This window comes from Oryzias latipes, chromosome 23 (genome assembly GCF_053564925.1).
Source record: "Oryzias latipes strain Hd-rR chromosome 23, Olatipes_Hd-rR_3.1".
NCBI lineage: Eukaryota > Metazoa > Chordata > Actinopteri > Beloniformes > Adrianichthyidae > Oryzias > Oryzias latipes.
This window is the reverse complement of record NC_136259.1, coordinates 17124122-17137368: the sequence shown is the minus strand read 5'-3', so window position 1 is coordinate 17137368 and position 13247 is coordinate 17124122. Positions and strand designations below refer to the sequence as shown.

The following is a 13247-nucleotide window of genomic DNA, read 5'->3' as shown; positions in this document are numbered from 1 at the left end:
CTGACAAATGTGTGTGTGTGTGTGTGGGTGTGTGATTTTATGTCTGAATGCAGCCAATGATTTTAAAAGCGTGTGTTTTATCTTCATTGGCTTTCCTTGAAAAAAGTTAAAAGATAGCCTTTTAAAAAAACATGACTTTTTTTTAGATACTAATGTAAAGTGGTAATTGCAATATTTGCACTAAATGTTCATATTAAAGTGTTGGAAACAGCAAAATGGACAGACCACGGAGTCAAAGGATAAAAGGGCTAAACTAGAGCTGTGACGGTGTGGGATTTTTGATCACCGGGATAATGAACCAGCAAGGAGCGCTGTGTCGCAGTTAACAGCACCCCCCCCCCCCCCCCCCGCCAAACACAAAATCCCCCGTCAGCCGCGTCGCAAATGAATACAATTACAACGCAGTATTCTTTATTAACAAATAACAGTAACAACTAACTATAACTGATGAACTAATTATATAGGTGTTGTAGAATGACTATGTGTGTGTGTCAGCGCACTGCCTGTGTAGGAGGAAGTGTGTTGGTGGTGGGTGTCGATTCTTACGCAGTGGCTCGCTCTCGAGCTGCACACGAGACTTCATCCGTGCTCTCTGGTACAGACATCTTCTCAGAATATTATATATTGCCCAGTAATAAACGACTGCAGACACTTTGTCACCTTTCCGGTACCCATGAAGCCTGACACCCGTGAAGATCATGGGGCAGGAGGCTCCGCCTTTGTTTGTAGACATGTAACTTTGCGCTGCACAAAATAGTTCCCAAACAAAACATTTAGTGATATTCATTGCACTCTAACAGTGCACGTTTGTGTTTGGTGTTACAGAGTGAAGGAGAACAGTAATAAACCCCCCCCCAACACAAAATCCTCCAGTGGGCGGCCGTGTCCTGCACTCAAGAACGCACGCAGCTTGTAATGGAAATGAATACAATGGAAATTAATAATTACAATGCAGTACATTTGTCATATTTCCTCGTGAAACTGAAACTTCTGTTGTAGAATTAGGATGTGAATGTGCTGCTGAAACTGGGAGCACGTGTGTAAGAAGAGCGGGCGCGTGCAGCGCAAGAGGGTGTGAGAGTGCGTTCGTAGGGAGTGAAGAAGAACAGAAGCCCCAAAAGCCCTTGAAGTCTGAACACAGGACTAGCAGAAAAAGTAAATTATCAGCAAAGATGAATGTCTTTAATGTGTTTATTATAGTTCCAATCACGCACCATATGCAGAACTTTAAAAAAAAAAAAACGTGCGGTGATGCGGTTATCGTCACACCTCTAAGCTAAACGTATTTCACTGTTACCCTGTTGTCATATGTGTGTGCAAGCAGGGTAGCTGCTTGAGGGGTGTAAATTAAGCTACGCTCACACTTCCTTCAGCAATGCCCGTTCATGCGACCACTTCCAATGAAAAGTCTATGTAAACGCACGTGACCACGCATTTCAGGCTTCCGCGTTCAAAACTCTCACATTTACGCGTAACTACGTACATTTTTAGGACTTTTTCCCGCTCTATGTACAAAAACGCATAGTCATAGTCATTGAATGTGCGTTGTATGTTAAACCAGGTTGAACTTTGACCCATCTTCGACCAAGATTCGGATTTGGTAGTGATATATGGATAGTGTCCCTTTCAATTCACAGAAGTGCCAACAGTTTGGAGTAGAAATGAATGATTTATACCCAGACAAATTTATATGACACCAAGTCTTTCGCACATTGGAATAGCAATATCTGGAGCAAGATTTGCGACAATTGCACCGCTTTGAAATTTCACATCAAGCCTCTTCCAACTGTACTGTAGGTGGCGGACATGTGCTGGTAAACATTGGCAAAAGACTGTGGGCTAAATGTGTGTTCAAGAACCCGCGTTTAGCATGTTCTAAAATGTGTGATGCATGTCCTAGTGTCCGAAGCTTTAAGGTTTGAAGCACATTCTCATTTAGAAGAGAATTTTTTTGTGTGTTTATGTGTGTGTTTGTTGGCCTCTCCAGCCTGGGGGCTCCTTTTTTGCCATTTCCCTCTTAGCATCTTAGCAATAAACCCCTCCACACACACCCTCCCTACACACACTCATGGTCAATTAGACCATTTTATGGCAATAATGTATCTGTCAGGTCCACTGGATCTAGTTCATTACCCTTGCACAAGGAACACAAACACAGCTGGCAAGCAGAGAATTCAAGGAAGCATGCATGAACACACACACACAAATAAAAGCACAGACGGTTTAGCCGATGAGCTCTGTTGCCAATATTTAGACACAAAACATCAGAGGGGAACTTCACTTTTACCATCTCAATAGCCAATAAGTGTTAGAACTGTGTCACCTGGTTGCTTCAGTCTTCTATAACCTTCACAAACTTTTGAATTTGAGGGGAGAGAGACTAGCACTCTTCTGAAATTCTACAAAACAAAAAAAAAATAAACTGCTATTTTTGCAGACATATTTTCTTTGCTGTGGGCAAAGAAACAACAAAAGAAAATCATTTTTTAAATATAAAAAAGGAAAAACTGTCATAAAATTAAAACAAAAATGAAACAATAATGTCAGATTTTCACACTCTTGAGCTTGAGCACCTTTCATGTGTTCCTATTAGTTAGCAGTAATAACCCGACAAACTACAAACCTTTGAATTGATGTGCTGAACTTAAGAAACTTAAGAAAAAATGTAATAAAAACTTACAAGGCTATTCATGTATTCTTAAATACTCAAACCTTCAAGAACACACTCAAAAAAGAAAGGGAAAAAAGACATAAGCGCTTTCGATCTGACTTTCTTATATAAATGCAAGAAAAAAATTGTCAAAAAAAAAAAGACACATCAACCTGTTAGGATGGGACTTGTAAAAAAAGTAAGAAAAAAAAGTCAAATTTAGACTACAGTTGAGTCCTCTGTTAAAGATGTTCATCCATTATGTCAATGTTCCCAAAATTTGAACAAAACGCTGATGGACCACTGATAAAAAAATCTAAAACATGAGACAGTGCATTTAAATTTAAACTTAAAACCAGGATTGTGCAGAAGTACAACTTTGCATTTTATTTTATTTTAGTCATTCAAAGGGCCATGAAAAAAACATGCATTTCCCACTCTGTTCACTTTAGCATGGCTGCCTTTACTCACCCTACAACTACAATGATAAAGTCGAGCAGATTCCAGCCATTCCTCAGGTAGGCGTTGGGGTGGAAGAGCAGGCCGTAGGCTATAACCTTCAGGAACGCCTCCACTGTAAAAATGATGAGGAACAGATACTCCACGCGCTCCTGTGGAGACACAGAAATGAGAAAACTGCTTAGTGATCAAAAGTAGTAAAAAAGTTCATGGAATTTAGTAAAAGGTAATACTTTTAATAATTCGGGATTGCTTTGATTTTTAACTTCTTCCACACAGCTAAAGTCAGTTTGACCTGCCAAACTAAAACATTTTCTAAAAAATATTTATTCCTACAAAAGTTTCAAACTTTAAAGCAAATGAATAAACACCATCAGCGCTAACTTATCTTTCTCGTCCTCCTCAGAATTTCACTCTGGGACACATTCTCTGGGTGTTTTTTAAAGTTTTGCCTTGACTTCGGATAGATGTATGTGTATTTGTTTATTTATGTGTGAATAAGTATTTTTCCAACTCTTAATCATGTACACAATTAAAGATATTTGATTGTTTAATCAGTGAAGCTCCTTTCCTGTCTGGCACAACTTCTCCATGATGTGTTTGCAAAAGCACACACAGGCATAAACACACGTACAGTATACAGATGAACACAAGCAGCTTTTTATATAAGACGTTTTTTTTGTGTCTGTTTTTTTAATTGTGGTCACAGCGATGACCTCCTGTCTGAGGTCCTGGGAAATGTCCTGAATTGACTTTAAAAGAGCACAAAAGTATAACTTCTTGACTTTTTAGTAGGGTAGTCTACAATTCATTATTCACTAAATCATCCCATATCTGTCACTTAGTCTAAAAACTAAAAGGAAATCAAAGAGACAAAAAAAAACAAAAACTGTGGCTAACTTTAACTTTGAATATTTTATGTTCAGGCAAAGCATTTTTTTCTATCATCTATGAATCTGTCCATCTAGATCGTCCCTTAATCCTCCTCTTTTTCTGCTGTTTTCCCATGGACATGCAAGCTTCAAGGCCAAAGGTCTGGGACAGAAGGCTGGCCCAGTTCTTCCAGACTCCAGCGTCATCTCCTGGGACGAGTTTGTCAAACCTGAAACTAAAAGGACACAGAACTGTGTGTGTCCATGTTTACTAAAATAGGTTAAGAGCTTTGGCAAAGTGAAACTACTACAGAGGAGCAGCAATTGTGTGGCTAGTTTTAAACAAAAAACAACTTTTGTACTCAAATGAAACTAAATATGGCACAAAACCAATTTCAACCCAATACAGAAATACAAAAAAAATGTAAAAATATAAAACTTATAAATGATATATTGTTGCTTGTGCATTTTTATTTATGTACTTATAGTAAAAAACTATTGGTTATTAATATATGGTGTTACACAAAACAAAATTAAAACTTAATTTAAAGAAGAACTAAAGGTTGCTATGTGCTTAAGCTTGTATAACCAGAGTCTGAAAAGGCTTAAAGAGGCTTAAAAAAAGACACATTACAGATCACTGGCACATTTATACTTACAAAGAGACAGTTGTGATAGAATCACTCATTAAAACAGTAAATTTGGCTTACAAACTGCTTTTAAGAAGGACATGATTGTTAAATAAACAGATCAGATTTATTTCCTAACCAATAAAAAAATGGCTTTATAATGAAACAATATTTAGCAATAAAACAAGTAAAGATGCACTCCAATAAAAATCATGTTTTTGGTGTTTTTAATGTGTTCTTCTGGCATTTTTCTGATATGAAAAAAATTAAGTTCAAATATGCATTCCTGAGTGTTTCTTTATTCAAATCGTTGTGAATCAGTAGCTGACAAAAAAAATGCCATTTGAAAAAGAGCTTATTTGTAACGTAGAAAATATGCTTGATGGGCCACAAACCCCCTGCTTCAAGCTCTCAGCAATGTGAAGGGGAAGAGAGGGTGGGATTGCTCTGGTACATTTCTAATGACCAGGCTTTTTACATTTGGGAAAAATTTGGCAACATTTTAATAATAATTGGCAAAAAAAATAAATAATAAAAAATCATAATTAAAAGACCACTGGGAATTCTATTAAAATAGATGAAAATATAATCAAAATGGGTCTTTAAACCGTTTTTATTTTATTTTGATAAGACAGAGACACTTTTATTTTCTCAAACCTTGTTATAAATGTAAATATCTACAAAGCTGAATTATTTGTCTGTTGATTTGTTCTGACCGTCCACCACAGTTTGTGCTAGCTGTCTATGCTTGAATAGTTATTACAAACTGAACAAGGCACACAAACATGCTGACACACACATATACACACAGGCACATCCTCCCTCCCACGAAAGAGATCTTATTTTCAAACACACTGATCCACACACTCAAACTGTGCATCTGTTGGTGACAGGCCGACAGCGCGGCGCTCAAAAGAATAAAACAAAGAAATACATCTGGCGAGAACAGCTTAACCTGACACACACAAACACGCTCCTCCTCTTCTCCTTTAATACAAACCCATAAAGGGCAAAACCCTATAATGATTTGGTTTGTGATGGGGTATAAGGGATGAAAAATGAGAAAGTAGGGGGTAGAATGAGAAGAACACACTGAAACAGAAAAGAAGGAAGACAGAATCACTGAAAGGTGGATATGTAGGAGCAATAATTCAGTTACCTGTGATAGGTCAACCAACCCACCGATCCATCAACTAGATTAATCAGATTACAGCATTGGCATTCTATAGTCATTGGCAATGACCTTCTTTGTTAGTGTGCTGCAAGACAGGATTATCTTAGACTCAATGTAGTTTCAGTCTGTGACATGTTTGCATATTTTATGCTTCTAGAAATGTATCACCAACCCAACTGTAAAAACACAGAGCGTCAGATCAACACAATGTTTTTTTTTAACACAGATATGTAAATATTTCATATTGCCCAAGGGCATTCGATATTTGGCAAGGCGGTAACATTACCGGCGATCCTCAGATTTAAGCTGATCACTCTACCTTTGCCCCACATATTTTGATCTGATGCATTAAAATTATGATGACCTGTGCATTGACATATGTTTTTAGGAGCACACCAGCACTTCTCCAAGTCCCAATCAAAATAATCTGCTTTTTTGGTTATTGCTAGTTATTCATTATTTACTTTTGTATTATTATGTACTTTGCAATTTACAAGGTTGGAGGATAGAAAAACATATGGGCCGATCAAAAGACCATGATTATGCCGCGCATGACGCTTTAAAACATCTGCGTCCAATCACGCTGCAGAAACAAATGACACACCAACCTCCCACTGTGTCTATTAATAAACAAAAGTAACAAATCCAAAATTCTTCAAAAACTTATCCAAGGTGATGTTAAGCAAATAAAGTCAAAATCATCTAAACTCATCAAAACATATCTAAATGGCTCCTATAAGCAACAGCAAGAAACTTTTTAATTGGAGATTAATTTTCTATATTTATAAATTAAATGAAGTTGGCTTTTGTTTACTCTTTGAAAACTGTTTTAAAAACCAACAAAACTTAAGTCAACTTTGTTATCTTTTTTTGGCCCGAACTCCATGATGCAGACAGAAAATCTCTGACATCACCGTCATGTAACTTTAAGAGCTGTTAAGGGGAGAATCAAGTCAAAGGTAAATGTAAATTTATGGAGAACCTCCTGACACTTATAAAGTTATGTGCATAAACTGTCTACTTGTCATCCTGTGGCTCATAAATGAGTACGTCTGTGTCTTTGTCACTTTCTTTCCTCTTTTTATCACTCTGCTCCTTTGTCTCATTTCTGTTTTCTTTCTTCACGTCTACTTTCCTTCTTTCTTACCCTCATCTCCCTTTCACTCAACTCTGTGAGTACCAACCTGAAGTTACCATGGAGACATGGATGGGTTCTGACGTTTCCATGGAAACTGTGGGCCACAGTCACTCCGACTTTCTTTTTCCTAAACACACACTGTCTCTTTCACACAAACTTACGCACACTCACTGACACTGATCAGTACTGTACAAGAATACCCACAGTACATAGTCCTAATTGCTATTCTGCATCAACACTTCCTTTGGTGTTGTCTTTGTAAAACCAAGCATCACCAACAGAAAGTGCAAATGCACATGGCTGCTTCAGCGATCTTGATCCTCCCTGTCTTGCTTGCCATTTGCCAACAGTTGATTGTGTTAAGTTTAGTCTAATAAGGAACTTTATCATGTCGGTCTGCTTTCAGAAGCTGCTTCCACACATCAAAGAACCTCCCAAACTTGACCCATGGAAATCTGTGGAGGATGGTCCTCTCACCACCTTCTGCTGTGTCCTCACACATCACAAAAAACACTTGTCATCAGAATGCTGACTGCTAAAATAAGATGAGAATTCAGTTAAACACATCTGACAGGCAAACCTCTATTTAAGCATGTGTATTGTGCAACACTCCTTGACCTGGTAACAGGTATTCCCTGATAGTTCAGATTATCAGGTCACTTCTTTCTCACTTTAGTATATAAGAGCTCCTTGGTGTTGTGTGTGGAAACACTTTCTTTATCATATTATTTCATGCACTCAAGCAATGAACTGCACAGAGAAACATTCTCGTAAATCATCATCACATCATTACTGGGAAGATGAAGGACCCAAATGTTTGGTGAAATCAATGGTACAGCTATTTAATCCATAGATAGCTCTATTGCTCATTATAAAAGAAAATTATGAAAGGGTCATTAAATGTTAAAGCTACACACACTTCCTCATGATTTAGCCGAACTAAAGAAAAGTGGCTAAAAAGCTGCAAAAATTAACAAAAAAAGAGAAAATAGCATGAACTTGAATCACAAAATATGGGAAATAAACAAAAAACAAAATTCAAAATAGACTGCACTTCCTTTAAACTTGAATAACAGGAAAACTGTTCTGATTGATTATTGTAATAACATAGAAAAGCTCACCAAACACCTAAGTTATCATTAATTTCCACTAAAAAGGGGAAATTCTGTGCAGAAACAGCCTATAACATAGGTCCTATGGGAACAACTATTCATTAAAATTCTCTTTTGCTTCAGCCTGGTTAGGCACAATGTACAAGAATAAAGCTTTTAAATGTACACGTTGGAATACATTTTTTTTTTTTTAATTTACCGTAAAGGGGTCTCCAGCCCTTTTCAGCCACAGACTGGTTAATATCAGACAACATTTTCACGGACTGGCCTGTATGAGGACGTCTGATTTAAAAGCATTTTTAGACTTTGTGTCCTTAACCTTTGAGGGGAACATTTATCTTCATCCTCTGTAAAATATCTGCATTGGCTTAAACTTTATTTGTACACTGGAATTTGTACAGGAAAAAATTAAAATGCGATATAGACACTTTCAGTTTATAGTCCAACTTTTAAGGTGCGATGAAACACAAAAAAACAAAAACGGTCACCATAAAACTGGTACATTCTAAATGGTTGATGTTATTTGCATTTACGTCTGACCAAGCACAAAAACTGATAGAAAGTCACGCTGTGCAAAAATATTTATACATGCGGCCAAAATGTACAATGCCACAAGGCTAAATGTTCTAATCTTGTTGGTGGTACATATTAACTCAACACTAACTCTACCCCTACCCTTCCTCCCAGCCAAGAAAAAAGTTCAGCACATGCCACACTTATTTAGAAAATTATGTGCGAATAGTCACTTTTTTTCTAAATATAGCTTAATAATAAACACGAATCCAAAGTTTGAAAAACTATATTAGCAGCATCTTTGTAACATTAGACAGCCGTTGCTGAATATCATACATTAATATTATAGTGTGTGGAAACAAGTGTCTTCATAAATTCATATTTGAAGTAAAGAGTCCTGTTTTCTGTCTGTTAAATGCAATTTCATTTTATTTTGAAGTTCCAGGCTTTTCTTCTGTTTCCTCACTGGCTCTTTTTTGCCAAAAGAAACTTTCCAAATATGTTTGGTTTTTTGGTAATTTTGCAGGATTGGTAGTTTCAATTTAGTGCTCGGCGGTGCCCCCTCAAGAAAAATTTTGGACAAGTGAGCAAACAACTTGATATAGAGAAAGAGTCGGATGTGGTGTGGAGAATTCAGTCATTTTACAAAATAAAACGTTCTTTATAATTTGGTTGTAAATAAAACGGTAAAAATGTAAGTTATGCTTCTTTTCTCTGTGGCAAGGTACCAACTGTCCCACGAACCGATACCAGTTCACGGCCCGGAGGATGGGGGCCACAACTGGAAAGTATAATTTTTGCTAGGGTTTTAATTAGAAAACTAGAGATTCTTCTGGTATTCTATTCTGACATGACTTCTCATCACAGTTTACAGCCCTCAAACAAATAGCAGCAGATGAATGACTTCATATAATCTGTATCTGTCACCACAATCCTATTGAGAGTTCAACACAGCTAAAAGACATAAAGAAGCAAACTCTGTTCCCCAGCCTCACGTTGCGTCCTTCACAAAGGACATGGAGCTATCAGCTTTTCATAGTCACTTAAGAGGATAACACAGTCTCTTCTCAACAAAACTCAGCACTGAGGATGTATTAAGAATGCCTCTTACAGTCATGCCGCATTTCGATAGCACCCTGAGTCGTAAAGCTGGATATATTGTCAGTCATCTTTGTCAGCCGCTCTGCTGCATTAGCAGGAAATGGAAAAGAGTTTCTCCCCCCTCTCCAGTTTGATTGCCTGGAGAAACAGGTCTCAGAGCATAAATAAAGTATAAATAAACAGGCAAGAACTGCAGCTTCAGCCTTATCCCGAAGTTTTTTAGGGTCAAACAACAACTCTGCCTACATAATAGCAGGAAGTGAAGCAGAAGCTCTGAAATCTGTCCAGGTGAGGTCCACACTTACATTATCTAGATTAATAAATGATGACATCATAAAAAAAACAACAACCTGCAAGCGCTTTGTGCGTTAATGCAGTAAAGAAATAAAAACAAAAAGAACTAATAAATACAATCCATGTTTGAATTAAATGAAAAATCTGGATTAAGTACAGAAATTCTTTCCTGTTCCTTACTTTTTTCTGGCTTTAAAAGTTGTTGCAAAAGTCAGAAATTTTATATAGCAATATTACAATTTCAATAAAGCATGGCTCAGACAGAATTGTGAATTCAAAGTCTACATAAAAACTCCAGTTTCCAGGCAACTGTAATCTGGCAGATGAAAGAAGGATGAAAGAATAAATAAAGGAGAGACACCCAAAAAGAATCTAAGACAAAAGTTTGGACTCACAATCTGTCTATGGCTGATGATCATCAACAAATGTGAATTTTGACAGCTCAAAGCGATAAAGCAGATGTATTCATTAACCTTTTAAATTATTTGAAACAGCAGGTCTGAAAAATGAATCATAAATAAATACATAGATAAACAATACCTAAATAAAATTAATTCAGTTTAAACAAGGAAAAACACTTTTCTTAATTTCACAAAATTGATCTCAATTTCTTAAAATTCTTTTTAGTTTAGCTATATTAATATTGAAAGGTAAAACTTAATGGAAGATTAATTATGAATTTTGTTATTTTTATTTAAACATCTATTCACTAATCAATCCGACACTCACTCTGGGTTCTCAAGTGTTAACGGTTCAATTGGGAGAAGAAATGGTTTGGCCATTATCGCAAAGTCTGATAAAGGAATATTTGCGTTAAAAGTGTAGAAATAAGGAAGCACAGAAACAAGGACAGTAAACATTAGATAAAAAAGCAAACAAATCTTATTTTAAAGGTTGAAAAAACACACACACACATCTTAACATGACAGCCAGGAGAGATGTATGCATTTTTGATAATTTATTTGAATTAGTAAGGTAAAAATAAAAAGTAGATATAAGTAAAAGTATTGGAAAAGCCTAACAGATGATCTTAATATAATAGAACTAAAAAATGACAAGTCAAAATCAACAAGCACAAACATAATCAATTGTTTTTGTTTTACTCCTACATATCTATAAAACACTGCTGACTTGTTTCAGTTGTGCTTCTTCAGCTCTGCTTTCTGCTGCGTGTGCTGCCTGACTTATCACGACTTTCCTGCCTCACCTGGCAGAGACAGCTGTTGCACACACACAAATAGACACACACACACATACAGACACACACTGTCAATTTGGAGACTCTTTCACATGTGCATGCTCACAAAGCCTGGTTTGTGCATGCAGGAGACATGCTTGCAGAGGAGCAGATAAAGACAAAGCAAACTGACACGTCAATGCAAAGGTCACTGTAGTGCATCCAGATCACAGTAACTGACAGGATGGGATAAGTTAATACAACCTGTAACTTGCTGCGTGACTCATGGGCCACACGTGTTTATGTGACGCCATGTGAATCATCAAATATGTGTCTTGTGTTAATTGCGGTGAAGAGGACACAGACTGACATTTGGTACAGCTGCAAAATGTGTGACAATGTGTTGAATAATTGTGTTTTTAAGTATATTAATAATACCCAGTATGTACCACATAAGTATGAACCAAATAGTACCACATAAATACACAGCAAGTACTATGTAAGTACAGAGAAGACACAAAAAAATACCATGTAAGTACCCAGTAAGTCCCATTAAAAAGTACCATGTAAATACCCTGTAAGTACCCACTAGTTACACTATAAGTACCATGTAAATACCACTTAAGTACACTGTAAGTACTGTACTGTAAAAGAAAGCGTTACCCAATATCCTATAGTTTTCATATTTAAAAATGATGCTGAAGGTATAACATTGTGCATTCTAAACAAGCAAACAAAAATTACAAAGAAAGCCAAACCACATATTTTTATTTTACCCTGGCCGCAACTCTAGAAAATCCAATTAAAACAAGAATTCCCAAGGTCTCTTGTTTTCAAAAATGTGTATTTACAGTCAATGCACAAAGACAGCTTGTTTTGTGGTTAATGACTTTATTTATGCACAAATATGAGAAACTTGTGGGTTTTGTAAAAGGTGGTTTAAGGAACAGTTCTGCAAAATCTGAAAATAAATTATCCATTTACACATACCTGTCTTAAAAACAAAAACAATTTATACTGTAAAAAAAAAGATCAGTTTTTAAAGACAAAAAAAAACACAAAGTGACAAAGATGACTGGATGCAAGACAGGACTGAACTTTTTTTTATTTTCTACCTAGCTTAAATTTTTATAAGGTGCAGAAAACGTAATGTGTGCATAAATAGGTTTTAGAGCAAAATATAATTTATTTTATATGATGCCCTGCAAGCCATTGAGGGGTAAAACTTGTTTATGGACTGTTAGAGGAACTAGACTATGTAAAGAAAACCACCATCTGGTAGAAAATGCAAAGCATTCACCGTTCTCTTATCCCTTTAAAGACAAACATAATAAAACAAAAATACAATAGTATGGATGTGACTTGTAAGTTTAATAAAGCCTCAGTGTGAAGTGTGTGCATGATCAGAAAACAAGTACCGGTAAAGTAAATAGGACACTTGCAATGAAAGCAATGCATGGCCAAATGAGAGGTGTCCAACTTCGGAATAGAATACAGTCCATCCGGAGCTTTGCCTTGCCAAGACCCTAAGCAGAGACGACAAGGCAGTTAAGTGTGCCAAAAAAGATGGATGGATATTCAGTATTTTGAAGGGATCACAACTTTCTGCCAAGAGCAGAGAAATATTGTGAACACAGGTCAATAAAAGATCCTGAGGGGCAAGTCCTGTGAGACCCAAGGGCTGCAAATTATCTGCAGTCATTGTGTCAAAATAGAAAATTCTAATCTCAAATCATCAAACTTGACTTCCGGTACACGTGGACAAACACAGATTTCACTTTGCATCAATGCTGACTTTAGTCTAACTCCAATCCAAATATATATATTTTTTTATTAGTAATCTATAAGTTACATTGTGGGAAGTGCTTTACAACAAACTCTTTGAGATAAACAATGTATTGACTTTTCCTGTTATGAGGAGGACATTTTCTGAAAATTAGATTTTCAAGCAGCATATATTGGCGAATAGGTTCAGTAAGGTGACATCATCAAAGTGAAAATTCAGAGACAAAAGAAATATTTCTAACACATAATATTTTGATTAAATGATCAAGTACATACAAACGATAACTAAAACTGTTAACTAGGTCTTAAAAATGACAGCTTTGTATATTTTAAATACATCTGA

At 36.3% G+C, this 13247-nt stretch overlaps 1 protein-coding gene across 31 annotated transcripts in view; it reads right to left on the bottom strand.

Moving 5' to 3' along the window:
- The window catches only part of cacna1c (calcium channel, voltage-dependent, L type, alpha 1C subunit), a 192246-nt gene that overhangs the window by 64944 nt on the left and 114055 nt on the right, over positions 1-13247 (bottom strand). For all 31 annotated transcript variants that reach the window (XM_078942241.1, XM_078942259.1, XM_078942245.1 and 28 more), the window contains exon 4: positions 3122-3261. In XM_078942241.1, the coding sequence (XP_078798367.1) occupies positions 3122-3261 (140 nt within the window). The remainder of the gene's footprint in view (positions 1-3121; positions 3262-13247) is intronic.